The sequence below is a fragment of the Phacochoerus africanus genome, chromosome 8 (genome assembly GCF_016906955.1).
Source record: "Phacochoerus africanus isolate WHEZ1 chromosome 8, ROS_Pafr_v1, whole genome shotgun sequence".
In the NCBI taxonomy this organism is placed as follows: domain Eukaryota; kingdom Metazoa; phylum Chordata; class Mammalia; order Artiodactyla; family Suidae; genus Phacochoerus; species Phacochoerus africanus.
Genome location: NC_062551.1, coordinates 81203859 through 81230459, shown reverse-complemented (window position 1 = coordinate 81230459; position 26601 = coordinate 81203859). Strand labels below are relative to the sequence as shown.

General features: G+C 43.3%; 1 protein-coding gene across 1 annotated transcript; it reads left to right on the top strand.

The window, feature by feature from the left end:
* Window positions 1–1001: 1001 nt before the first annotated feature.
* On the top strand, window positions 1002–18962 carry FUCA1 (alpha-L-fucosidase 1). Its single transcript, XM_047792493.1, has 8 exons — window positions 1002–1449; window positions 6735–6869; window positions 9653–9790; window positions 11496–11601; window positions 14482–14682; window positions 16319–16509; window positions 17869–17968; window positions 18192–18962. Exons 1-8 carry the CDS (start codon window positions 1058–1060, stop codon window positions 18330–18332), a joined length of 1404 nt encoding a protein of 467 aa, XP_047648449.1. The 5' UTR covers window positions 1002–1057; the 3' UTR covers window positions 18333–18962.
* The last annotated feature ends 7639 nt before the right edge of the window (window positions 18963–26601 follow it).

Sequence of the window (26601 nt, the reverse complement as noted above, 5' to 3'; positions counted from 1 at the left end):
ATCACTGTTAGAATGAGGAAGTGCTCTGTCAACACAGTTTTGACACGTTCTCTTGCACCCCAGGAGAAGCAATGTTTGACAGACAGATTCCGCACGTGGAGGCTCAGGTTCTCGTTCCACCTCTGACCCAAACTAACTGCGTGGTTTTGGGAAACCCTGATTCTCTCTCCGGGTCTGTCTCTTCCATAAAATGGGAAGAGTAAGGAAGGGGAATAGCGTCAAGGATTTCCAAAGTCCCTTCCAACTCTGACCTGCATCAGATCTCCCACTGATGTGCAGGGACCAGCTGTGCCACATGGGGTCACTAGACTTTCCCACACCTTACGGCCTCACACTTAGAATGTACAAATTGTAGAGGAATTTGGTGATTTCCCTGCCAGACAAGGTTCACGCAGGTATTCCTTGGGCCTGAGACTCTCAATTTCCTCACCCTATTACTCTAAAAATTATTCCTTCTTGGCGGCCTGTCCATGACTCTCGACTCTCGTTTTTCCAACTAGCTGTTAAATTCTTTGAATTGCCTCAGAATTCTCAAAACAAGTTCAAAAAATATTAGGTAGGCAAAATGGTCACACTTGTTCTTCCTCTTTCAGAGCCCACTTTCATCTCTTGCCTTTTAATGCTTCCTTCCATAATCCTTCTACTCCGGGGAAGTTACAATGCCCTTCCGCCTGCTATTCCTGGCCTCTGGCTGCTCTCCTACATCACAGCTCAAAAAGTCTCCTAGAGCTTCCAACGGCAAAATGGACCACACACACTGGGAGTTCCACACCCTCACGAGTTCGCCCTGCAGTGAAGTCCCTTCCGAAGTTTTCAATCCACTGTCAGCACAGCACTGCCTACGCCTCCTAGAGTTTTTCTCGCTGTGATCACAAGGGCAGTGGCAGGGACCGCCCACCCGGAGGCGAAGGAGACTCGGTAGCCAAGCAGCCTGAGTTGCCCCACCCCTTTTTCCTTCCGAGCCAATCATTAGTTAGGGTGGGCGGGGACCCGCGCCCCGCACCTGCGCTTTAAGAAGGGGCGGTGGGGCGTAAAGGCGGCGGTACCACGACCCCGGATGAAAATGCGGGTGATGAATGCCCAGGTGCTACTGCTACTGCTGCTTCTCGGATTGGTGAGGGCTCGCGACTGCACCGGGTCTTCGCGCTGCACCGGCTCTCCTCGTCGCTACACCCCGGACTGGCCGAGTCTGGACTCCCGGCCTCTGCCGGCCTGGTTCGATGAGGCCAAGTTTGGAGTCTTCATACACTGGGGCGTGTTCTCCGTGCCGGCCTGGGGCAGCGAGTGGTTCTGGTGGCACTGGGAGGCCGAGAAGCTGCCAGCCTACCAGAATTTCATGAAGGAGAACTACCCGCCCGACTTTTCCTACGCTGACTTCGGGCCACAGTTTACAGCGCACTTCTTCCATCCTGACAGCTGGGCCGATCTGTTCGAGGCCTCCGGGGCCAAGTGAGTGCAGCTTCAGGGACGGGCGGGACGCCGCTTCCCGGCGTCCGGGAAGAGAGCCGGGAGAGGGCTTAGATAGGTGAGAACCGTGGAGGGGAAGGCGAGACGATTAGGTAGGTGAGAACCATGGAGGGGGGAGGCAAGACGACTTGCTGACTTGCCAGGTCACACAGCGGTCGGGGTCATACAGCTGTCCCTCTGACTTCAACACTCCCCCCCGCCCCGGTTCTGTGTTTTGCCTCCTGAAGGATGCAGAATTGAATGTGGCACTCCTGACCCTAAGGAGAAGGTACGTCTGGTTGAGCTTTAGAAGGAAATAAATGTTTCAGGGAGGTGGTGGGCTGGAAAGCCCTCAGCGTCTACACCTGTATATTGATTGAGAGGACTGAGCTAGGTGATACCTAATGTCCCTTCCAGGTCAACAAGACAATCAGGATTTTAAGCCAGTGGTATGGAGTCTGATCCAAGTTCAACTGCAAACTTGAACAAGGCATTTTACCTCCCTAGAGCCCCCTTCCGTGGTTTTGAAAGAATTGTGTTCTTCCTTGCAGCTTTAGTATCTCCCGGAGGGAAGGGGAGGGAAGGGAGTTCTGGTGTGCAGTGTGTTTGGGCATACAGATTCTCGTTCATCTGCTTTTCTCCATGCTTCTCTATGCTTCTTGAGCATAGAGAGTGCTCAAGAAATGTTTGGGTTGTTTTGAGAACTGTCACAACTTGCCTGTGAATGGTTCTGAGAACTGAAAGTGTAGAGCCCTGGGGAGGGAAAAAGAGGCAAGGCCTTATGAGGCCATGGAAGACTAGGGCCAGTCCTGGAGGAGTCATCCTTGAGGGTGGGATGTTGCAGGTCTTAGCGTCAAAGATGTTTGGCTTCTGGGAGGGAAGTAGGTTGCAGGAGGGTAAGAATGGAGGCAGGTAGGTCCCCTGGCTCCTGGCTTAGGGCAGTCTTCCACCCTTACCTTGTCTCCTCAGCTTAGTTTTTCTTGGACTTTAAGTTCTCTTGTACTAAAGAGAAATCACAACTGACATTTAGTGTTTGCAATTAAATGCATGGGAGTATAAGGCTTGAATAAACAAAGGAGGAGTTCTCTGTTTTCCGGGAGCCTTATAAATCCATAATTTTCTTTCTTTTTCTTTTTTTTAAGGCCGTACCCATGGCATATGGAAGTTCCCAGGCTAAGGGTGGAATCAGAGCTGCAGCTGCTGGCCTAGGCCACAGCCACAGCAACACCAGATCTGAGCCACGTCTTTGACCTATACTGCAGTTTGAGGCTAATGCAGGATCCTTTAAACCACTGAGCAAGGCCAGGGATTGAACCTGCATCCTCATGGATACTGGTCAGGTTCTTAACCTGCTGAGCCACAACGGGAACTCCCTGAAATCCATAATTTTTAAATGAAGAAGTTAAAATCTGGGAGACATCCTTTGTCCAGGACAAGATGTCCCCTTACAGACAAGATGATCTGACCAGCCCAGACAGAGGAAGGGGACAGATGTCCTAGACTCCAAATTCCACGACTCTAAGGTAAAGTTTCTTTCCACCACACTAGGAGTCTGCGATCGTGGCCAGAGGGATTGTTTCTCTGCCTGTTTTTGTAAGTTTCTTGAGATGAGAAGAAAATAAAATTATGCCACAGAGAGGAACATGGCCTACAGAGCCTGAAATACTGTCTAGCCCTTAAAAGTCTTGAGTTCCCCACATTGGCCAGTGATTAAATTTTCACTGTGGGCACTAGCTGTTTCTACCATAAAAGCAAATGAAATGTTGAGTGATTTGGTTATTTCTTTTTTTTCTTAATAATGATTTTTTTTTCCATTATAGTTGATTTACAGTGTTCTGTCAATTTTCTACTTCCCAGGTAATATTTGCTTTTGGTTTTTTTTTGGTTTTATTTGTTTATTCTTTTTTTTTTTTCCCACTATAGCTGGTTTACAGTGTTCTGTCAATTTTCTGCTGCACAGCAAGGTGATCCAGTCACACATACATGTATACACTCTTTTTTCTCACATTATCATGCTCCATCATAAGTGATCAGACATAGTTCCCATGGCTATATAGCAGGATCCCATTGCTTATCCATTCCAAAGGCAATAGTTTGCATCTATTAACCCCAAATTCCCAGTCCCTCCCATTCCCTCCCCCTCCCTCTTGGCCACCACAAGTCTGTTCTCCTTATCCATGATTTTCTTTTCTGTGGAAAGGTTCATTTGTCCCCTATATTAGATTCCATATATAAGTGATATCATATGGTATTTGTCTTTCTCTTTCCCACTTACTTCACGTAGTAAGAGAGTCTCTAGTTCCATCCATGTTGCTGCAAATGGCATTATTTTGTTCTTTTTTATGGCTGAGTAGTTTTTCCATTGTGTATGTATATCACATCTTAATCCATTCATCTGTCGATGGACATTTAGGTTGTTTCCATGTCTTGGCTAATGTGAATAGTGCTGCAATGAACATATGGGTGCATGTGTCTTTTCAAGGAAAGTTTTATCTGGATAAATGCCCAAGAGTGGGATTGCTGGGTCGTATGGTAGTTCTATGTAGTTCTATATTTAGTTTTCTGAGGTACCTCCATACTGTCTTCCATAGTGGTTGTACCAATTTCAGTTCCCACCAACAGTGTAGGAGGGTTCCTTTTTCTCCACACCCCCTCCAGCATTTGTTATTTGTGGATTTCTTAATGATGGCCACTCTGACTGGTGTGAGGTGGTACCTCATAGTAGTTTTGATTTGCATTTCTCTAATAATCAATGATGTTGAGCATTTTTTCATGTGCTTATTGGCCATTTGTATATCTTCTTTGGAGAAATGTCTATTCAGGTCTTTTGTCCGTTTTTCCATTGGGTTGTTGACTTTTTTGCTGTTGAGTTGTATAAATTGTTTATATATTTTAGAGATTAAGCCCTTGTCAGTTACATTGTTTGAAACTATTTTCTCCCATTCTATAAGTTGCTTTTTTTTTTTTAATGGTTTCCTTTGCTGTGCAAAAGCTTGTCAGTTTGATTAGGTCCCATTGGTTTATTTCTGCTTTTATTTCTGTTGCTTTGGGAGGATTTGGTTATTTCACTACTTGTCCTTTCTCCCCTTTTCTTTGGGCCTTTTGTCACCTATGTAAATGAGAGTCAATTAGTATGGGCTTGGTAAAACAAACAACTTACTTTTCTATCCTCTGCTAATTCCAGTAGAGATCTTTCTCCTTTAGGGCAAAGCATTTTTTAAAAAGCTAATCATTGGAGTTCCTGCTGTGGTGCAGTGGCTTAAGAGTCTGACTGGAACGGCTTGGCTTGGCTCGCTGCAGAGGTGTGGATTCAATCTCCCAGGGTTAAAGGACCCAGTGTTGCTGCAGCTACAGGCTCAGATTCAATCCTTGGCTGGGAACTTCCATATGGCACAGGTGCAGCCCTAAAAAAAAAATAAATAAATAAAACAAAACTATTCATTAATATACAGAAAGGTTGAAGAACCCAAGAACCAACATGTACATATTTTGTCTTACCTATTTCTTCTTTCCTTCTGTGCCTCCTCCTTGGCCCCTAAGCACTGTGGCTTCCTTAAATTTGCTTCCATTCTTGGAGTAGTACCCAAGGGGTGTTGTGATTGCAGCAACTTCCTGAGTGTCACTAACTTAGTCACTCATATAAGTACAGTTGACCCTTGAACAACACAGGTTTGAACTGCATGCATCCCCATATGTGGACTTTTTCCGATAAATATGTTGGAAAGTTTTTGGAGATTTGACAATTTGAAAAAACCCAGAAATAAACCACGTAGCCTAGAAAAGGGTGTGTCACGAATACATAAGATATACACACTTGTCTATTTTATCATTTACTACCTTAAAATATATACAAATCTATCATAAAAAGTTAAAGTTTATCAAAACAGAGGCACACACTTACAGACTCTACATGGTGCCATTTGCAGAAATGTAAAGTGAAAACATAGAGGTACAACCCCATTATTTTGTGCACACTGATTAGAACTGTGATGTTTTTCTTTAAAAAATGAGAAAGAAATGTAAAGATGCAGTATTAAAGCATAAGTGCGTAAAATTAACTGTAGGGCATCCTGTACGACTGTCATAATTTTGTAGCCACCTCCTGCTGGTGTCCCAGGGAGCTCAAGTGTTGCAAGTAGCCACTTAAAATGCATGTGACACTAATCATCTTTGCTTGAGCACTCATCCCTCCAATAAATTGCTTATCACAGCAGAAAATAATCTCTTGTGGTTCTCGTGTATTTTTCATCTTGTTTAGTGCAGCATTGTAAACCTTGAATAATACCATGGGACCTGTACAAAGTGCACCTAGTGATGCTAGAAGTGCTCCCAAGAAGCAGAGAAGAGCCATGACTTTACAAGAAAACGTTGGACTGCTAGATATGTACCCTAGATGGAGGTCTGCAGCTGTGGTTGCCTGCCATCCAGACATAAAGGAATCCAGCCTAAGGATCATTGTTTATAAAAAAAAAAAAAAAAAAAATTCATGGAGCTGTCACTGCAACTATGTCAGGAGGTGTAAATAAAACCTTGCACTTTTGACAAAATACCTTCTTATCTTGGGCTGAAAATGCAGCTTTTATGTGGATGCAGAATTGCTCTAAGAAAGGCATGCCTAAAGACTTGAATATGAGAAGTCATTGTTTGACAACCTAAAGCAAAAGGAAGATGAAGGAGGGTTTTGTTTTGTTTTTTTTCTTTTTCTTTTTTTTGCTTTTTTTTTTTTTTTTTTGCTTTTTGCTTTTCAGGGCCACACCTGTGGCATATGGAAGTTCCCAGGCTAGGGGTCAAATCGGAGCCGCAGCTGCTGGCCTACACCACAGCTCATGGCATCGCCAGATCCTTAACCCACTGAGCGAGGCCAGGGATCAAACCTGCATCCTCATGGATACTAGTCGGGTTCGTAACCCACTGAGCCACAGTGGGAACTCCCCTTATGGTTTTCTCAGCAACAGTTTCTTTTCTCTAGCTTACATTATTGTAAGAATACAGTATTTAATACATATAACATACAGAATGTGTTAATCAACCATTTATGCTATTGGTAAGGCTTACAGTCAATAGTAGGTGATTAGTACTTAAGTTTGGGGGGAATCGAGAGTTATACATGGATTCTCTTCTGCACAGGGGGTCAGTACCCCTAACCCCCAAGCTGTTCAAGAATCAGCTATACATTTCCTGTAGTCAAGTTCTCCCAACCATTTTAAAAGCCTCAGACATGCCAGGTAAGTTCATGCTGGTGGCCCACCACCCACTTCCATTTGTTCATATGGTTTCCATGTCCACAGATATGTAGTCCTGACAACAAAGCACCACGAAGGCTTCACAAACTGGCCGAGTCCTGTGTCTTGGAACTGGAACTCTAAGGATGTGGGGCCCCATCGTGATTTGGTTGGTGAGTTGGGAACAGCTATCCGGAAGAGGTGTGTATCCACAAATGGTTACTGCACTGTCACTTTTGGTCTAGCATCCAGTGTACCATGTCTTCTCTGCTCTAATGTGTTTTCTTTTTTTTTTTTTTTTGTGTCTTTTTAAGGCCGTACCCACAGCATATGGAGGTTCCCAGGCTAGGGGTTGAATTGGAGCTGTAGCCACCGGCCTACGCAAGATCCTTAACTCACTGAGCGAGGCCAGGGATCAAACCCTCAACCTCATGGTTCCTAGTTGGATGCATTTCTGCTGTGCCACAACAGGAACTCCTCTAATGTGTTTTCTAAATTTGCATTTAACAAGTACCTTGAAGGGCTTCTGGCTTTGAATTGGCAGCCTTTGATGCTTGGAGTTTTTATGTCAGCAAAGGTCATCAGATAAGTTCATGGCCCTGTCTGATTAGGTGAAGGATCCCTTGCATAGAGGATCTTTCTTTCTGGAAAGCTTTCCAACCCAGTATCTGAAGGAGGCCAGGGTTTGGTCTCTTACCTTTGTGTCCTCCTTAGCTGTCAACACAGAGCTTTGTAGGCATTCTGGGAAGGTTTAGATGAGTGGTAGATCAGGAGAGAACTGGAAAGGGCAGTTAAAGCAGCAAAAAGTGAGGTAGTGAGCCACTCTGTTGATTCTAATTAATGTTTTCTAATATTTGCCCCTTAATTAGAAGTGACGTCCCAAGCTCAAAGAGCTAGGAGGTGGTAGACATGGGTTTTAAACCCAGGTATTCTGGTTTTGGACCCAATGGTTCTGAGTATATTTCCTGTAAGGAGGAAAAGTGATATTTGCGTCACGCCCAACTTCAGCTCTATAGTGATCTGGCAAAATTGATGTCCTGTTTCAGGCAGGTAGCTGCCTGTTTGTATAAAGTTTGATTGGAACACAGTTGTGCCCATTCATTTATGTGTTGTCTCTGGCTGCTTTTAAGCTATAATTTCAGGGCCGGGATAGAGATCTCAATGTTTGCAATGCCTCAAATACTATCTGATTCATTAAGAAAGTATTTGCTGGAGTTCCCGTCACAGCTCAGCGGTATGAACCTGACTAGTATCCATGAGGACACAGGTTCGATCCCTGGCCCCGCTCAGTTGGTTAAGGATCCGGTATTGCCATGAGCTGTGATGGAAGTCACAGACATGGCTCGGATCCTATGTTGCTGTGGCTGTGGCTAGGCCAGCCGCTACAGCTTCAATTTAACCCCTAGCTGGGAGCTTCCATATGCTGAGGGTGCAGCCACTAAAAAAGACAGAAAAAAAAAAAAAGACATTTGCTGACTTATGTCACCTGCTAAATATTCGATTTCCCAATGCTGTGCTCTATTAATAGTCCTGCTGTAAAACTCTGAGATGTTGATTAGATCTGGACTCTAAGCTCCTTTATTGTTACATTTGTATCTATTTAGTCCCTGAATCACCTGATGAAATGCTTCAGTTTTATCTGTCTATTGAAGTGTTATCTTTTTTTTTTTTTCTTTTTAGGGCCACACCCACGGTACATGGAGATTCCCAAGCTAGGGGTCAGATTGGAGCTACAGCTTCGGACCTACACCACAACCACAGCAACGCAAGGATCCGAGCCCATGTCTTCGACCTACACCACAGTTCATGGCAACGCCGTATCCTTAACCCACTGAGCAAGGCCAGGGATCCAACCCGAAACCTCATAGTTCCTCCATGATTGATGTTTCCCCTGCGCCACGACAGGAACTCCTATCTTTTCTTTTTTTTTCTTTTTTTTGTTTTTTGTCTTTTGTTGTTGTTGTTGTTGTTGTTGTTGCTATTTCTTGGGCCGCTCCCACGGCATATGGAGGTTCCCAGGCTAGGGGTTGAATCGGAGCTGTAGCCACCGGCCTACGCCAGAGCCACAGCAACGCGGGATCCGAGCCGCGTCTGCAACCTACACCACAGCTCATGGCAACGCCGGATCGTTAACCCACTGAGCAAGGGCAGGGACCGAACCCGCAACCTCATGGTTCCTAGTCGGATTCGTTAACCACTGCTCCACGACGGAACTCCCTTATCTTTTCTTTTTACTTGTATTATAGTGTTTCCAAGACACTGTTCTTCATGCAAAACAAGCTTTATTGTGTATGAAAACAGGCCAGCTTAACCACATGTCATTTTTGGTATGTTAAGAACTATTAGTAAATCTTATAAATGAAACAATAAACCTACATTCATTAATTTCAACTATATAAAAATGTTACTGATGATTATTTCTGAGTGATAAGATTTTGGATATTTTATTCTTTATACCCGTCTCTATTTTCCAGTATCTCTTCAACATGTATTCATATGATTGACAAAAAACTTTTCTTTAATAGGACTATATGTTATTGAGATAATTGACTTAAAAGACAAAAGATGGCTTAAATGACATTTGGTGTTAAGATATTTATGTATAAAATAATTTGTTATGTGTATTATCAAAAACAAACTCAGGAAGTCCCCTTGTGGAGCAGTGGATTAAGGGTGGATTAACCCACTGCAGTGGATTAACCCACTGCAGCTTGGGTTCAGTCCCTGGCCTGGGAACTTCCACATGCCATGGGTGTGGCGAAAAAATAAGTAAATAAAATTTAGAACAATTAAAAAAGAACCTCAGTCATTTGCCTGAATGAAAGATAAGAGATAATTTAAGGAAATTATTGTAGCTCCTACACCTCTGCATGCCCTATGGGTAAGTTTCACTGAGATGTAAAAATGCTACAACTGATTTTTCTAAAATGAATTATTTTTTCTTTACTTAATGACAGAAAAATAAATTATTTTTTCTATTTAAGGAACATACGCTATGGACTCTATCACTCACTCTTAGAATGGTTCCATCCTCTCTACCTGCGTGATAAGAAAAATGACTTCAAAACCCAATATTTTGTCCGTGCAAAAATAATGCCAGAGCTATATGACCTTGTTAACAGGTACAAAACATAAATGTTTTTGGCTTTATGATTTTGATTGGTGACATCTGAGCTACTTATAAAATACTGTTAAGGTGAGGGGAGGGGGGAGAAGGGTAGGATATGGAAAAAAATCTAGAGGACATCAAAATAATAAAAGCAGTGGTTAAGACAAAATACAGTTTCTCTTCCTACTTTTCAAAACGTCCATCATATGGTCATATTGCCTTTATTTTTTTTTTGTTTGTTTGTTTTTTTAATATTGCCTTTAAAATTTGAAAGAAAACTGAGGACATTAGTTAAGTCAAAAGTTCAGTTCCCTGTGCTATTTTCTTTGTCAGGACCTTGGAGAAGGGCAACATGGTCTAATAGGCACTGTAGAAGAGTTGGCATCTGGCAGATTTGTATATAAAACCTGACTTTGGTTACTTATAAGCCTTAAACAGGTCACCCTTCTGAGCCTCGGATTTTCACTGTATACAGTGGGGGCAATAATGCCTTCTATGTAGAGCCCAGAATGATATGTGAAAAAAGCATCTGTCACTATGCCTGGTACAGAATAATGGTGGTGTTATTATCATTATTCTTAAAGTGACCACTTTCACTTTGGGATTTGTCACTCGTCTTCATGTTTTATTCTGAGTTTGTCCTTCTTGCCCCCGGGGGCTCCTAGATGATGATGGACCTTTAAAGACTAAGAGGCAGACATCTCTGCCTGGACTCTCATTGTAGACCAAAAGATAGATGACTTCTCTAAGGAAATAGTACAGCTATAAGAGAGCAGCATAGAACTGGATTGAAGTCCAATTCTTTTTTCTTACTGACTGTATAGCTTTGAGCAACCCACTTAATCTTTCTAGGTCTCAGTTTCTTTATCTGTTTATACATCACAGGGTTGCTGTGAGAGCTAATGAAGTAACGGATATAAAGTGCCTTGTACAGTTTCTCGTACACAGTAAAACATAGACTGTCTGTGTTTATCTCGCCTCTTACACAGCCAGTCTTTTCCCTGAAATCAACCTGCTAGCCTAAGTAACTATGGAGTACAGCACAGGATTAGGCATCAGGCAGATTTGCTTGTGGATTCCAGGTCCTGTTACTTAAAAGCTTTTCACCTAAAGCAAATTGCCCTACTGAGCATCAGATTCTTGCTCTCTAAAGAGGGAATAATATTGCTTACCTTATAGGTATGAATATACACTCTCACACCTTGTAGGGCTCAGAATAATCATATGTGAAACTGAAAAACAACTGTGGCTCAGGTGGATTCAGTAGATTTTTATAGTTAAACTTGAGAGAGTTGTCCCAAAAAAATGCATTTGGCGGACTAGTTCAAGCTCTTAATACATCTTTAAAGCAGAAACCTTAACCTATAGTTCTGTAGCACCACTCTTCTCATTGGAATTAGCTGCTAGAAGGAAACCAACTTGTAAATACACTGATTATAACTCTTATTTTTAACTTAAGACCTTAAAAAAAAGACAAGAAGGAAATATCTCAAAATGCTGTGGATTAAACAATGGTTGTGTTAGCTAAGGAGCTTGTGTGTATGTGTGTTGTCTTTTTTGTCTCTTTAGTTCTCCGCTTTCTCTTTACTGTAGTAATTTTATGTTACTTTCAAAATAGGAGAATATTAATTTTTAAATACTTGTTGCAAAGACGGCTCTGTAAGACTTTGGTGAATGGAGTCAGATAATAAATTTTGTTCTAACTGCGTGCCTCTCAGGTACAAACCTGACTTGATTTGGTCTGACGGAGAGTGGGAAGGCCCTGATACGTATTGGAACTCTACAGATTTCCTTTCTTGGCTCTACAATGATAGCCCAGTAAAGGTATGTGATTGCATGATGTATCTCTTATTTATCTGTTATGTTAAAAGAAAATGTGAGACTGCCGTGGCTCAGAGACCTTTTGCATGCTGCAGGCCCAGCCAAAAAAAAGAAGGAAAGAAAGAAAATGTGAGTCTCCAAGACCTGGAGTAATAGCAATAATGACCACAGCAATAATAATAAAGAGTAATGTCAACATGAGTATGGGAGGGACCAAGGGACTTAATAGATGTTAAAGGTTTCTCCTTTAATTCTTCTTTTCCTCCTCCCTTGGAGTATAAACTTTCTTTTTCAACTTTAATTCTTGATTTTGACAAGATAGCTGTAAATCTTCTTCAATGTAAGTTGTAGAAGAGAAATAGTATATAGAAAGTAGAGAAAATAAACTATAAGCAAACAGACATTAAAATGAGAAAAACACCCAGAAAATCAATATACAAAACATATAAAAATAAATAATAGGGATAAAATGGAAATATCTATGACCTCACCTACCCTATGTTGACTATGTAGTTTGACTCTTTTTTAAATTATTTTTTATTTAAAATTTTTTTTTTTTTTTTTTTTTTTTGCTTTCTAGGGCCACACCTGTGGTAGATGGAGGTTCCCAGGCTAGGCATCAAATCGGAGCTACAGCTGCTGGCCTACACCACAGCTCATGGCAACGCCAGATCCTTAACCCAATGAGCAAGGCCGGGGAATCTAATCCGCAACCTCATAGTTCCTGGTTGGATTCGCTTCTGCTGAGTCACGATGGGAACTCCCATAGTTTGACTCTTAAGGGGAAATTTCAGTTCCCTTACATCCAGATTGTTGAGGGAACTTTGCCTACCTTGTCCTCTTTCTCATAATCAGCGCTATTCCGCTGCATAATGGCTGCCCACTTACAGTTTGTATTTCAGTACAATTACAAAGTAGCAGAAGTTTTCATCTTCACTGTAGAAAATTTCCAACATTTTACATCATCTAGATTGGTTGTGGATTTTAAAGAAAAAAAAATACAAGTATAAGACCAGTTTGAACTGAGCTATCTTGGTAGATTTCATAAAACTCTAAGCCTCTCCTTGGGTTAATATTAGTAAATTCAGAAAGTGGGAAGAAATGAAAAAAAAGAAAGAAAGAAAGATCTGGGAGTTCCTGTTGTGGTTAATGAATCTGACTAGGAAGCATGAGGTTGCAGGTTTGATCCCTGGCCTTGCTCAGTGGGTTAAGGATCCGGCAGAGAGAGAGAGAGAGAGAGAAAGAAAGAAAAAAAGAAAGATCCTATGTGACAGAGGCCAACTCAGATTGGTTTTCTGAGATGTGCCAAATGTATGGGGACTTCTACTGGCAGAGTATTGTGGCTCTTCCCCAATGGTCGCCGGGTTGGGGTGGCTCAAATGTCGCGCGGCTGAGCAGGACCCTGCGGGCACTGTTCTACCCACTCTTGTTCTGCACACTTTCTCACGCGTTGGGAAAGGGGGTTGTGGTGGAGATATGCTCATGTTAGGAAAATACCTCTAGGAGAATCATCCTCTGTCCGCCCTCTCCATTCTCACTCCTGAGCTCTCCGCGGGTCTTCCCCAAGGGGTCCCCCTCCCCACCACCCCGACTACAATTTCAGCATGTTCCTGTCGCACTAGATGTCTTTCTCTTACCACCCATCTGGTCTGACATATTTTAGACATCATTTACCTTGTTACTATTTGTCTCTCTCACTGTCCGCTGTGTGAGGGCAAGAGTTTGGGTCTGTGCTTTGCTATGTTCCCAACCCCAGCAACAGTACTTGGTCCAGTGAGGCACATAAGAAGTAGTGATCGAATGTAAACCAAATCTAGCTCCTGGCAATTTATATTCTTTCCTGGAAGAAGTAAGAAACACTCCCAGATCAGTGTTCCCCATTTATGTTAGCCCCTGATTCTGATGTGGTATCCATGTATTTGTCTCACTGGCTAGTCTCTGCTGGATCCCTGTGGGCAAGAACTGTGTTTTCCCACCTTGGAGCCCAGTGTGAGCCTCATAGTAGCATTAAACCTTTACATTAGGATATTCCATGTAAGGAGTTCCCGTCTCATCTCAGCGGAAATGAATCTGATGAGAATCCTTGAGGATGCAGTTTCGATCCCTGGCCTCACTCCGTGGGTTAAGGATCAGGCATTGCCGTGAGCTGTGGTGTAGGTCGCAGATGCAGCTCAGATCTGGCGTTGCTGTAGCTGTGGTGTAGACCAGCAGCTCTAACTCCGATTTGACCCCTAGCCTGGGAACCTCCATATGCCTAAGGTGCAGCCCTAAAATGACTAAAAAAAAAAAAAAAAAAGATATTCCATGTAAGACTTTCTCAAAGTTCATCAAAACGTTGAAGGAAAGAAAAAAATGTTTCATTAATGACCTTTCCTTACCTAGTTAAAGAAAGTCAGGGCCATATAGGAAAGCATCCTGGTCTAGGTTCAGATACCTGATTCATCCCAGCTTTCCAAAACCACCTGGGGAGGTAACCTTGGGCAAATCTCCATTTCTCCCCTGATAGAATGAGATGATCTAAAGAGCCTGTCTCAGCTCTGAAATTTCATATTGCAAGGTTTTTCAGCATCGGTCTTAGTGACATTTGAGGCTGGTGTTTCTTTGTTGTGAGGGGACTCTTCCTGCCTGTCCTGAGACATTTAGAGGCATGCCTGGGCTCCTCCCACTAGGTGGCAGTAGCACCACCCCAGTTGTGACAGCCAACACCCGCTTTTGCCAGTCGTCTGGTCCAGGGCGAAATGGCCCCTAGCCAGGGACCACTGCTGTCAACTAAGTCTGCTCCTTGCTTCCAAACAGGCACCTAATTGATCAAACCGCATTACTCGAGGAAGCTAAGTGGTTTTACCCCCCGCCCCCATGACCCAGGACTCTTTCCTCCTTTAGGATGTGGTCGTAGTAAATGACCGATGGGGTAAGAACTGTTCCTGTCACCACGGAGGATACTACAACTGTCAAGATAAATTCAAGCCAGAGACCTTGCCAGATCACAAGTGGGAGATGTGCACCTCCATAGACAAGATGTCCTGGGGCTACCGTCGCGACATGATGATAACTGACGTTGCAAGTGAATATTCAATCATTTCGGTAAGCGCACCTGTGAGGGAGCTGTTCCCTGCTCTCTGCAGCCACCCTCCGAGCAAGAGTGGTGGGAGCATCCTGGAGGGCAGGGGGCCGATAGACTCCGTTAGGGTTATTGAACATACTCGCAAAACCTGTCCTAAGGAAATGGGTGTAATTACAGAAGAAAGACTCCTGTACAGAGATGTTCTTTCCAGGGTTATTTTCAGTTTGACCTTTGGGGCGTTTCCATTCTTGCGACCGTAAAGGGATAATTAAGTAGAATCAGGGATTTTCCCTAACCATGAAAGTGTTTCTGAATGTAATATGGATTAATGCTTAGACGGTTGATGAAAAGACAAGTTATGTGTTCTCACAGCTATATAGAATTAACCGCACAGGAAAAAGATCAGAAGGAAACATCAAAAGTTAATGGTGTGGGAGTTCCCATTGTGGCGCAGTGGTTAACGAATCCGCCTAGGAACCATGAGGTTGCAGGTTCGGTCCCTGCCCTTGCTCAGTGGGTTAACAATCCGGCATTGCCGTGAGCTGTGGTGTAGGTCGCAGACACGGCTCGGATCCCGAGTTGCTGTGGCTCTGGCGTAGGCCGGCGGCTACAGCTCTGATTCCACCCCTAGCCTGGGAACCTCCATATGCCGAGGGAGCGGCCCAAGAAATAGCAAAAAGACAAAAAAAAAAAAAAAGTTAATGGTGTGGTGTCTTCGGGGAACTGTAACGAAACCTCCTTATTAAAATGTTCCATCTGTAGCCTTAATTTTTCTGGGCTGCCCTGAAGTGCAACCATTTGAGGTCACAGTAAGCACGCACACAACCCACTCCAGAAACCTTGAAGAATATACCTCTTGGGAGTTCCTGTCGTGGCGCAGTGGTTAATGAATCCGACTAGGAACCATGAGGTTGCGGGTTCGGTCCCTGCCCTTGCTCAGTGGGTTAACCATCCGGCGTTGCCATGAGCTGTGGTGTAGGTTACAGACGCGGCTTGGATCTTGCGTTGCTGTGGCTCTGGCGTAGGCCGGTGGCTGCAGCTCCAATTCAACCCCTAGCCTGGGAACCTCCATATGCCATGGGAGCGGCCCAAGAAATAGCAAAAAAAAAAAAGAATATACCTCTTTACAGTGTGTTTTCCTGAAGGAGCAGCGTATCTGTCTATATAGCCCATCACATATAGAGTGCCCTGAAATTCACCAGATCTCTTCCATCTACCCAGAGTCTCCACAGCACCTGCTCAGCATCTCTCTCAGATCCCTGTATTCTCTCTGGATGGCTCCATGGACTTCTTCATGGCCAAGGGCTTTGTTTTCAGGCCCCACTCACACTTGGTGCTTCTGACACATGACCCTTCCTGCTCGTATGACACCATGGCAAGTGCAGGCTCACAGGGACATGCCCATGGTCACTCTCTGGAATTCCAGTTAATATATTTCTCCATCTCATAGCAGGAGTTTTCAGTTTTCCCATGTAAGTATGTCCTGCTTTCATAATGACAAAAGTGTATAGTATTTTCCAAAGGGTAAAGAATATTCACAAAGCAGTGGGAAAGGGTACCCTAGTTTCTTTTTCTTCTCTTCATATCTGTGTGTTCTAAGCATTTGGCCAGGCTTGGTGTTCAGAGCTGGGATTTCCTTGTTTCTGTCCTCTCCAGGAACTGGTTCAGACAGTAAGTTTGGGAGGCAACTATCTTCTCAACATTGGACCAACTAAAGATGGACTGATTGTTCCCATCTTCCAAGAAAGGCTTCTTGCCGTTGGGAAGTGGCTGAGCATCAATGGGGAAGCCATCTATGCCTCCAAACCCTGGAGGGTACAATTTGAAAAGAACGAGACCTCTGTGTGGTGAGTCTTGTCCTCTGTTGTGGGAAAGAATGGGATGTGACCCATCCTGAGCTGGCACCTCCTTGAGTCCACAGCGGTTCAAACCAGGCTGCGAGTCATCTTGAGGAACCCCAAAAACTGTTCTTTTGCTTTTAAATTTGTACCCAGGTTTATGTTTTAGGCCCCAGTCTATGTTTGAGGAGTGAGGGAGATTGTAGGGGTGGTAAGAATAAGGAGCTACATGGGAGTTCCCGCCGTGGCTCAGTGGTTAACAAACCCGACTAGCATCCTCGAGGATGCGGGTTCGATCCCTGGCCTTGCTCAGTGGGTTAAGGATCTGGTGTTGCTGTGGCTCTGGCATAGGCCAGCGGCTAAGCTCGGATTCATCCCTTAGCCTGGGAACTTCCATATGCTGTGGGTGTGGCCCTAAAAGACAAAAAAGACAAACACACACACACAAAAAAGAATAAGGAGCTACAAAGTATCAGTCAATTTGCTTGACAATGTTATTCCACCTGCTAAGAATAGTAAGAGTTAATATTTGTACAACACCTGCAAGGTGCAAGGCTCCATCTAAATTTTTTCTGCTCATTTTATCCCCTCAACAATCCCACCAAGTCCACACTGTCAGTAGCCCCAGGTTACAAGTCAGCAAGCAGGCTCGGGGCAGTCATAACACTTGCTGAGTATCACAAAGCTACTAAGTAGAGGTGTGATGATTCATACTTGGAATTGTGAATCTAGTTATTTGATCTCAAGCTTCAGCTTTTTCAGTTGCAACATGGTTGACACCTAACTTCCCATAGTGGTCATGAGGGTTAAACCAGATGACATATGTCAAGTAACCAGCAGAGTGCCAGATACCTACTAACTGCTCAATGAAAGACCTCTGCAAGTGTTCCACCATAGACTGGGGAGGGGGGCTCTTTGGATTGGTAGGAACTCATTCATCCCTCTGTTTTGGGTGTGTTTCTTTTTAGTGATTTTTCACCCTTGTCTCTAAGCATGGTGAAATCTTAGAACAAGCTTGTTTTCATTGCACACCTCATCTGCGTATTATCCTTGGCTCTTTTCACATGGATTCGGAGTTGAAGAAAGATTTGAATAATGAGGCAAATGGCTTCAGTGTGAAATAACTACTATAAGAGCTTAAAACATGTTAAATCTCAGAACCCCATCGAGAGAGAAAATGGAAGACATCATTAGAAAGAGTCTCCCAGGACTGATTTTTTTCCTGCAGACCTTAACGGGTGTTGAGTTGTTAGTGCTTCGTGACAGTAATGATAGACTGAAGGTGGATAGTTGAAAGGGGAATGGGTAAGTTATGTGTCAGGGTAACAAGCCATGTATCTTTGACAATGATGTTTCTTTTTTTGCCAGGTATACCTCAAAAGGATCAACTGTTTATGCCATTTTCCTGCACTGGCCAGAATCTGGAATCTTAAGCCTTGAATCCCCCATAGCTACCTCAACCACACAGGTAAAGAGCCTCAGTCCTGTCAGAGATGGAACCTTTTCTAAATGAATTGGAGGCCTCCTCTAATGCTTTCCTACTTCCCCAGATGTGTCCCATGTTTATTCCCCTTCAGACCATCTGCCCTGCCCTGCCTTGGCCTGGCATGGTTGTTTTCCACTGTGTTCAGGGCATATTCTGTGCTCATCGGTGCATTAAAGTGTGTTCCATTCCCTTCTGCTTTCTGCAGATAACCATGCTGGGAATCCAAAACGATCTGAAGTGGTCCACAAATCCAGGTGAAGGTCTCCTCGTGTACCTGCCCCACTTACCCCCCGCTGCCGTTCCGACTGAGTTTGCTTGGACTATAAGGCTGACAGGAGTGAAGTGATCATTGGAGTTCAAGAAGAAAGGGACACTGCTTGCACTTTGATTTTCCTCTTTATACAACCGTCGTGGTAATAAACTGCTCCTCTCTACTCAGAGATGGTTTTTCTAATACATTTTAATAAAAGGAACTGATTACATTACTCTCACAGGATCAAAGGTCTCAGCTCCATTGCTAACATAGCTCTCTCTGATCAGCAGAAGGGACTGCACAGTTAAGCTCTGAGTTTATCCACTCCCAACTTTGGGAGTTACCCACAACGAAACTTCCCTTCATTCTGTGTTTGATAACCTGCTTGTTTACTCAAATGACTTCAGGTCAAGAATAAGCCAAGTTACCCCACTGCCTATGGGAGGAGCTAACAAGGATTTGGCAAGCTCCACCAATGCTACCTATGTAGCATCAACTTACACCAACTATCCCCACCTACTCCCAGGAGCAGGAGAGCCTGGAAGGGAAGGAAAATGCTCCCCAGGCTACTAACAGCTTCTTAGAAGTTTCCAAAGCAAACTATGAGCACTGAAGTTCATTCTGTTTACAGTGAGACTATGAAGAAAAGGAATGTGATTCTGCCCTCCTTTGTGTAATACAATCATGAATAAATTTGCATGTCAAATCATTTTCTACCGAAAAGCATGTTATAGCTTTCTTCTTCCAATATCTTTTTTTTTTTTGTCTTTTTGTCTTTTTGCCTTTTCTAGGGCTGCTCCTGCAGCATATGGAGCTTCCCAGGCTAGGTGTCGAATCGGAGCTGTAGCCACCAGCCTACGCCAGAGCCACAGCAACGCGGGATCCGAGCCGCATCTGCAACCTACACCACAGCTCATGGCAACGCCGGATTCTTAACCCACTGAGCAAGGCCAGGGATCGAACCTACAGCCTCATGGTTCCTAGTTGGATTCGTTAACCACTGCGCCACTACGGGAACTCCTCTTCTTCCAATTTCTATATGGACTGCTTATTGCCTCCTCTTGTTAAAAAAAAAAAAAAAAAAGTGGGAGGAGGGGAACCTGCCAAGTCTCTTTAATGCAGAGCAAAAAAAGTAATTATTTTGGTTTTTCTGCTCCTCCTCACTTGTAGCACTAGTCTTTTTTTTTTTCTTTTTAGGGCCACACCTGCAGCATATGGAAGTTCCCAAGCTACTGGTCATGTCAGAGCTGTAGCTGCCAGCCTACACCACAGCCACAGCAATGCAGGATCCAAGCCACATCTGCCACCTACGCTGAGTTTACGGCAATACCAGATCCTTAACCCACTGAGTGAAGCCAGGGATTAAACCTTCATCCTCATGGATACTAATCAGGTTCTTAACCTACTGAGCCACAACAGAAACTCCCTCTAATACTATTCTAGTACTAGAGTTGACTACTAGTTCAGCCTCTTTAATTGTTTTAGATCAAATCAAGTTTTCTATTTATTTTTTTATTAACTAGATGTATTTAGAAATCCTTACCCAACATTTATAGAAATTTTGTTTTTCTCAAGCACATAACAAACATTTGCAAATGTAAATACCAAAGAAGCAGCATCATCCAGACTATATAGTATGTATACAACATAATTAACAGATTAGGAGTTCCCATTGTGGCTCAGCAGGTTAAGAACCTGACATAGTGTCCATGAGGATGCAGGTTCAATCCCAGGCCTCAGTGGCTTAAAGATCCAGTGTTGCTGCAAGCTGCAACATGGGTCGCAAATACAGCTCAGATCCAGTGTTGTAGCAGCTTCGGCGTAGGCCAGCAAGCGCAGCTCCAATTCAACCCCTAGCCCAGGAACTTTATATGCCACAGGTGCAGCCATAAAAAGAAAAGGAAAAAAAATTAAAGGACTATAAAAACTTGGAGGAAAAAAAAAAGTACGTTTAAAAATTTTTAAACACACTTCTGAGTACTTACTGATCAAAGAAACTAACTACCACATGGGGAATTAGAATATACTTAGGATGATAATGAAAACACTATGCATTGAAACTTGTGAAATGCAACATTAAAAAAGTCTTTAGAGAGAGTTCTGGGAAGATGGCAGAGAGAAAGCACCAAGAATCTGTCTCCTCGTTGCACTGGCAGAATCCGTCTGATGTAACTTTTTCAAGCTCTGGAGTCTACAGAAGGCTTGCAACTTGTAGAGGAAGACTTGAACAGGAAATACAGCTAATTCTGGTCAATTGCAGCTACCCGTCCCTCATCCCTAGTCACAGAATAGGCAGTTGTGCATGTGTTCCTGGAGCAACTTGCACGCAGCTTGCAAGAACCAAGGTGGGCAAGAGGATCCTGTCCTTCAAATAGCAGGGATTTGTTCTCTGATTGCTGCTTTTTATCACAGAGGTACAGGCAGAGAGGAGGGCAAGCCATTGTTGTACAATTTCCATTGTGGCAAGCCCCTCCTCCAACACCTAAAGTAACTTCCAGAGAATTTAAAGGGTTGGTGCCTTCCTCCCCTTTAATTTCCCCCCGCCTTTTGGGAGCTAGATGCTAAAAATTAGGAAATTTTAAAAATAATGGCATTTGTGGGGAAAAAAAAAATGACCATGCATACCCAGGGAAAGAAAAAAATTCTGAGACAACATTAGTTTACATCTCTGGCTTATCTTTGGCACAGAGATAGCCTAGAACAATCAAAAAACAACAAGCAAAAACAGTAACAACAGCAAACCCCGGGGAAGGGGGAGAATCTGATTTCTAGCATTGCCATATTATTAGATTCAAATGTCCAGTTTTCAATAACAATATACAAAGAAACATGGAAGTACGGCCCATTCTTGGAGTTCCCGTCGTGGCACAGTGGAAATGAATCCAACTAGGAACTATGAGGTTGCAGTTCGATCCCTGGTCTAGCTCAGTGGGTTAAGGATCAGGCGTTGCTGTGAGCTGTGGTGTAGATCACAGACGTGGCTCGGATCTGGCGTTGCCGTGGCTCTGGCATAGGCCAGCAGCTACAGCTCTGATTAGACCCCTAGCCTGGGAACCTGCATGTGCCATGGGTATGGCCCTAAAAAGACAAAAAGACAAAAAAAAAAAGAAAGAAAAAGATCTTCAGAGTATCTTCTATGACCACAACTAGATGAAGTTAGAGATCAGTAACAAAGAAAACTGAAAAATTCACAAAATTGTGGAAATTAAATAACACATTCAAACAACTAATATACCAAAGAAGAGATCATAAGGAAAATTAGAAAATATTTAGTTCCCTGATGGCTCAGTGGGTTAAGGATCTGGCATTGGCACTTCTGTGGCTCGGGTCGCTGCTGTGGTGTGAGTTTGATCCCTAGCCCAGGAAAACTTCTGTTTGCTGCAGGTGTGGCCAAAAAAAGAAAGTACTGATCTATTACAATATGCATCAACTTAAAAAAAGTACACTAAGTTAAAGAAGTCAGACACTAAAGACCACATATTGCATGGTCCCACTGGTGTGAGGTACCCAGAACAGACACATTCACAAAACTAGAAAGTAGACTCATGGTTAGCAAGGGCTGGGGGAGTGTTGAGAGGAGAAGAGGGTGACTGCTCGAGGGTATGGGGTTTCTTTGGGGGATGATCAAACTACTCTAAAATTGATTGTGGTGATGGACAACCTGGTGAATATCCTAAAAGCCACTGAACTGCACATTTTAAATGGGCGAGTTGTATAAGGTGAATCACATCTCAATAAAGTTGTTTTTATTTTTTTATTTTGTCGTCTTTTTGCCTTTTCTAGAGCCACACCCTCGGCATACGGAAGTTCCCAGGCTAGGGGTCTAAACGGAGCTGTAGCTGCCAAGCCTACACCAGAGCCACAGCAATGTGGAATTCAAGTCGCATCTGCGAACTACACCACAGCTCACAGCAACGCCGGATCATTAATCCACTGAGCAAGGCCAGGGATCGAACCCACAACCTCATGGTTCTTAGTCAGATTCGTTAACCACTGAGCCATGATGGGAACTCCAATGAAGTTGTTTTTTAAATGTTAAAAACCTAATACATAAAGGGGAGGTGAAGTCTCTGTGATGATTGATAATGAAGTCCTTTAGGCCTCGAAGTCTCAATCCCACCTTTCCACCTGCTCCAGGGTGGCCATCTAGGTCTACAGCCCCAGAAAGTCCCCACGTGTACAGTGTCAGGGCCCAGATGAGGTCTTTTGAGCTGCACTACACATCCCCTGGTGGCCACTGTGGCAGGATTGCCTACCTTCAGAGGATTCCCAGCCCATTAATAGGCTATGGGAGTTATTCTTGTCAGTGTCTAAGATAAGCAGAGTGGATACATAATTTGTCAATTTAGGACTTGAGGGCAGATGGGAAGAAGTGGCCTCCTAATGTCCACAGCTAAAGAGTCCAGCCATGCCTTGGGCCACAATTTTTTTAAGCAGTGCAATCCACTCTTCACTCAAATTATCTGGTTCTGGCCCAGTAATTTCAACACTGAGACATTTGAATTGAGGGCAAACCCAAGGAGTTCAGTTTACTCCTCTCCACTGAGAAAAAAGCCACTTACGGAAGTTCCCAGGTCCAGGATTGAATCTGAGCTGCTGCTTCGACCCATACAACAGTTTCAGATCCTTTAAACCACTGCACTGGGCCAGGGATTAAACCCACACTGCTGCAGAAACAATGCTGTATCCTTATCCCTCTGTGCCACAGCAGGAACTCTGGGGGTTGTCTTTTTTAAAACCCTATTCATAGTGCCTTTTGATGCACAAAACTTTAAAATTTTCTTGAAGTCTTTTTTTTTTTTTTTTGTCTTTTTAGGGCTGCACCCATGGCATATGGAGGTTCCCAGGCTAGGAGTCATATCAGAGCTACAACTGCTGGCCTACACCACAGCCAGATTTGAGCCACATCTGTGACCTACACCACAGCTCACGGCAACACTGGATCCTTAACCCACTGAGCAAGGCCAGGGATCAAACCTGTGTCCTCGTGGATGCTAGTCATATTCATTTCCGCTGAGCCATGATGGGAACTCCTCATGAAGTCTTTTTGTCTATTTTTTCTTTTGTTGTCTGTGCCTTTGTTGTCATAGCCAAGAAATCGCTGCCAAATCCATATCATGATGGTTTTGTCCTATGTTTTCTTCAAAGAGTTTTATTGTCTTAGGTCTTACATATAGGTCTTTGATCCATTCAGTTAACTTTTGTATGATGTCAGGTAGGGATCTCACTTCATCCTCTGCATGTGGATATCCAGTTTTCTCAATATTGTTTATTAAAAAGACTATCCTTTCCCCATTGAGTGATCTTGGCACCCTTGTCAAAGATACTTTGACCATATATATAAGAATTTATTTTTTATCTATCTGTTATTCCTTTGGTCTATTTTATGCAAGTACCGTGTTGTTTTGATCACTGTAGTAACAGTTTTTTGTGTGTATGGAATATTTAGGATTTTCTATAGATAAGATTATATAAGTATTACACTTAACAGTAAATATTTACTTAGTGCCAGCCACGTACTTGGTATTGTGAACACCACAGGAAACAACCAGTTAAAGTTTATGATCCATTTTGAGTTAATTTTTGTGTGTGGCATCCGATAAGAGTCCAGCCTCTTTCTTTTGCATGTGGATTTCCAATTCTCCCAGCACCATTTATTAAAAGTCTGTTCTTTCCCCGTTTGAATGACACTCTTGTTGAAATTTTTTCTTTTTTCTTTCTTTCTTTTTTTTTTTTTTTTGTCTTTTTGCCATTTCTTGGGCCGCTCCCGCGGCATATGGAGGTTCCCAGGCTAGGGGTCGAATCGGAGCTGTAGCCACCGGCCTACGCCAGAGCCACAGCAACGCAGGATCCAAGCCGCGTCTGCAACCTACACCACAGCTCATGGCAACGCCGGATGGTTAACCCACTGAGCAAGGGCAGGGACCGAACCCGCAACCTCATGGTTCCTAGTCGGATTCGTTAACCACTGCGCCACGACAGGAACTCCAAAAATTTTTCAAACATACATGCAACAGCCTATTTCTGGATTTTCTATTCCCTTGCATTGGTCTGTATGTCCTCCTTTATGCCACACTGTTTTAATCAATATAGTAAGTTTTGAAATTAGGAAGTGTGAGTCCTCCAACTCCTTTCTCTTTTTAAAGATCTCATTGACTATTCAAGGTCCCTTGAAATTCTGTATGAATTTTAGTATGCTTTTTTTTTTTTTCCTATTTCTGCAAAAAACAGTCACTGGCATTTAAATAGGGATTGCAGTGAATCTGTAGGTCATTTTTGGGTAATATTGACATCTTCATATTATATCTTCCAATTCATGAACATGGATATCTTTTCATTTATTTATGTCTTCTTTAATTTCAGCAATGGTTTGTAGTTTTCAGCGTATAAATCTTGAAAGTCGGAGTTCCCGTCGTGGCGCAGTAGTTAACGAATCCGACTAGGAACCATGAGGTTGCGGGTTCGGTCCCTGCACTTGCTCAGTGGGTTAATGATCCGGCGTTGCTGTGGTGTAGGTTGCAGACGCGGCTCGGATCCCGCGACGCGGCTCGGATCCCGCGTTGCTGTGGCTCTGGCGTAGGCCGGTGGCTACAGCTCCGATTCAACCCCTAGCCTGGGAACCTCCATATGCCGCTGGAGCGGCCCAAGAAATAGCAACAACAACAACAACAACAAAAAAGACGAAAGACAAAAAAAAAAAAATCTTGAAAGTCATGTTTATTTTAAACAGCATGGTAGTACTTTGGGGTCAAGTTCAGTCTTCTGGCTGCAGGCTTGAGGATTCTGTCCAGTAGTGCTCTAACTTATGATGGAGGATATTTTTGGTGCTTTGGAAGCATAACAAAAGACTTAATCATGTCTCATCTTCTCCCTAGCGAAAATCTGAGCCCCTTGAAAGCAGGGACAGTGCCTTTTCTGCTCCTCCCAAGAATGCTAGTCAGTTCACTCACCAGTTGGATATCCATGCACCCAGGAGCCACAGTGACTATTTACAAAATGCAAATTTGATCATATCTTCCTGCATAGAATCCTTCAAATGCATTGCTGTAAGGATAGCTGTTATTAACATGTTCTCCAAAGCCCCCTGGTATAGTCCCTGCCAATCTCTCCCATCTTAGTAGGAAGTCCCCTTTTAACTCCCTCCTGCTCTCCAGTCATTCTAGCCTTCTTTTCATCTTTCTGAAGCAATATTCTCAGACATTTCTAATTGCAGCCTACAGTAATAAATTTTACAGTGCAACCTAGTTTGTTGTGTAATAACAGAAGTTTTGTAAAGCAGTACTTAGATTTCTATTTATACAATGCACTGCGATATTTTCTATCCTACTTATTTTGTCTTATTTATTTTTATGGCCACACCTGTGGCATATAGAAGTTACCCGACTAGGGGTCAAATCAGAGCTGCAGCTGCCAGTCTAAGCCACAACCACAGCAAGATCTGAGCTACATTTGCAACCTATGCTGCAGCTTGCAGCAACGCCAGATCCTTAAACCACTGAGCAAGACCAAGAGATCAAACCCACGTCATCATGTATATTAGTCAAGTTCTTAACCCAGTGAGCCACAACAGTAACTCCTATGCTATTTCTTTTAAAAAGTACCCACTAAAGGAGTTCTCTGTCGTGGTGCAGGGGAAATGAATCCGACTAGGAACCATGAGGTTGCAGGTTCGATCCCTGGCCTCACTCGGTGGGTTAAGAATCTGGCATTGCTGTGAGCTGTGGTGCAGGTCACAGATGAGGCTCGGATCTGGCGTTGCTGTAGCTCTGGCGTGGGCCGGCGGCAACAGCTTTCCGATTAGACCCCTAGCCTGGGATCCTCCATAGGCTGCGGGTGCGGTCCTAAAAAGACCAAAAAAAAAAAAAAAAAGTACCCACTAAAGTACTATTTATTTAATAAGCCACTAGAGAAAAAACAAGCAACAAAATCCAATGTGGATTCCTGATTTTTTTAAAGCTTTTAATAAAAAAGGATTTTTTAAAAAGTACCCACTAAATTGATTTTATGACCAATGGGGTACAACACTGGTCACAGGCATTCAATTTTGAAAAACGCTGCTCTAAACATTCAATTTCTTTGCCTAGGGGCCTTTGCATAATGCTATGCTCTGTCCGGAAAATTCTTCTTGTATCCTCTTTACCTGGGTAAATCTTACTTATTCTTCGAGGTGTGAAATCAAAGGACGCTTCTCTTTCTTGAGTCAACTGCCTGCATTTGAGTCCCAAAGATCATGATTAATGAATTATTATATGCAAACAACTCAGAACACTGCATGGCAAATAGCAACGCTTCATCTTATAATTGCGTGATTGTTAACATCTGTCTCCCCATACCCCCTAGACTACAAACCCCTGAAGTCAGA

Bases quoted from the DNA above. Each gene is read 5' to 3' on its own strand.
- FUCA1 (XM_047792493.1), top strand. From the start codon at position 1,058: ATGAAAATGCGGGTGATGAATGCCCAGGTGCTACTGCTACTGCTGCTT. The intron at 1,450-6,734 runs GTGAGTGCAGCT...CCATGTCCACAG, and splicing joins TTCGAGGCCTCCGGGGCCAA to ATATGTAGTCCTGACAACAA. The intron at 14,683-16,318 runs GTAAGCGCACCT...TGTCCTCTCCAG, and splicing joins GTGAATATTCAATCATTTCG to GAACTGGTTCAGACAGTAAG.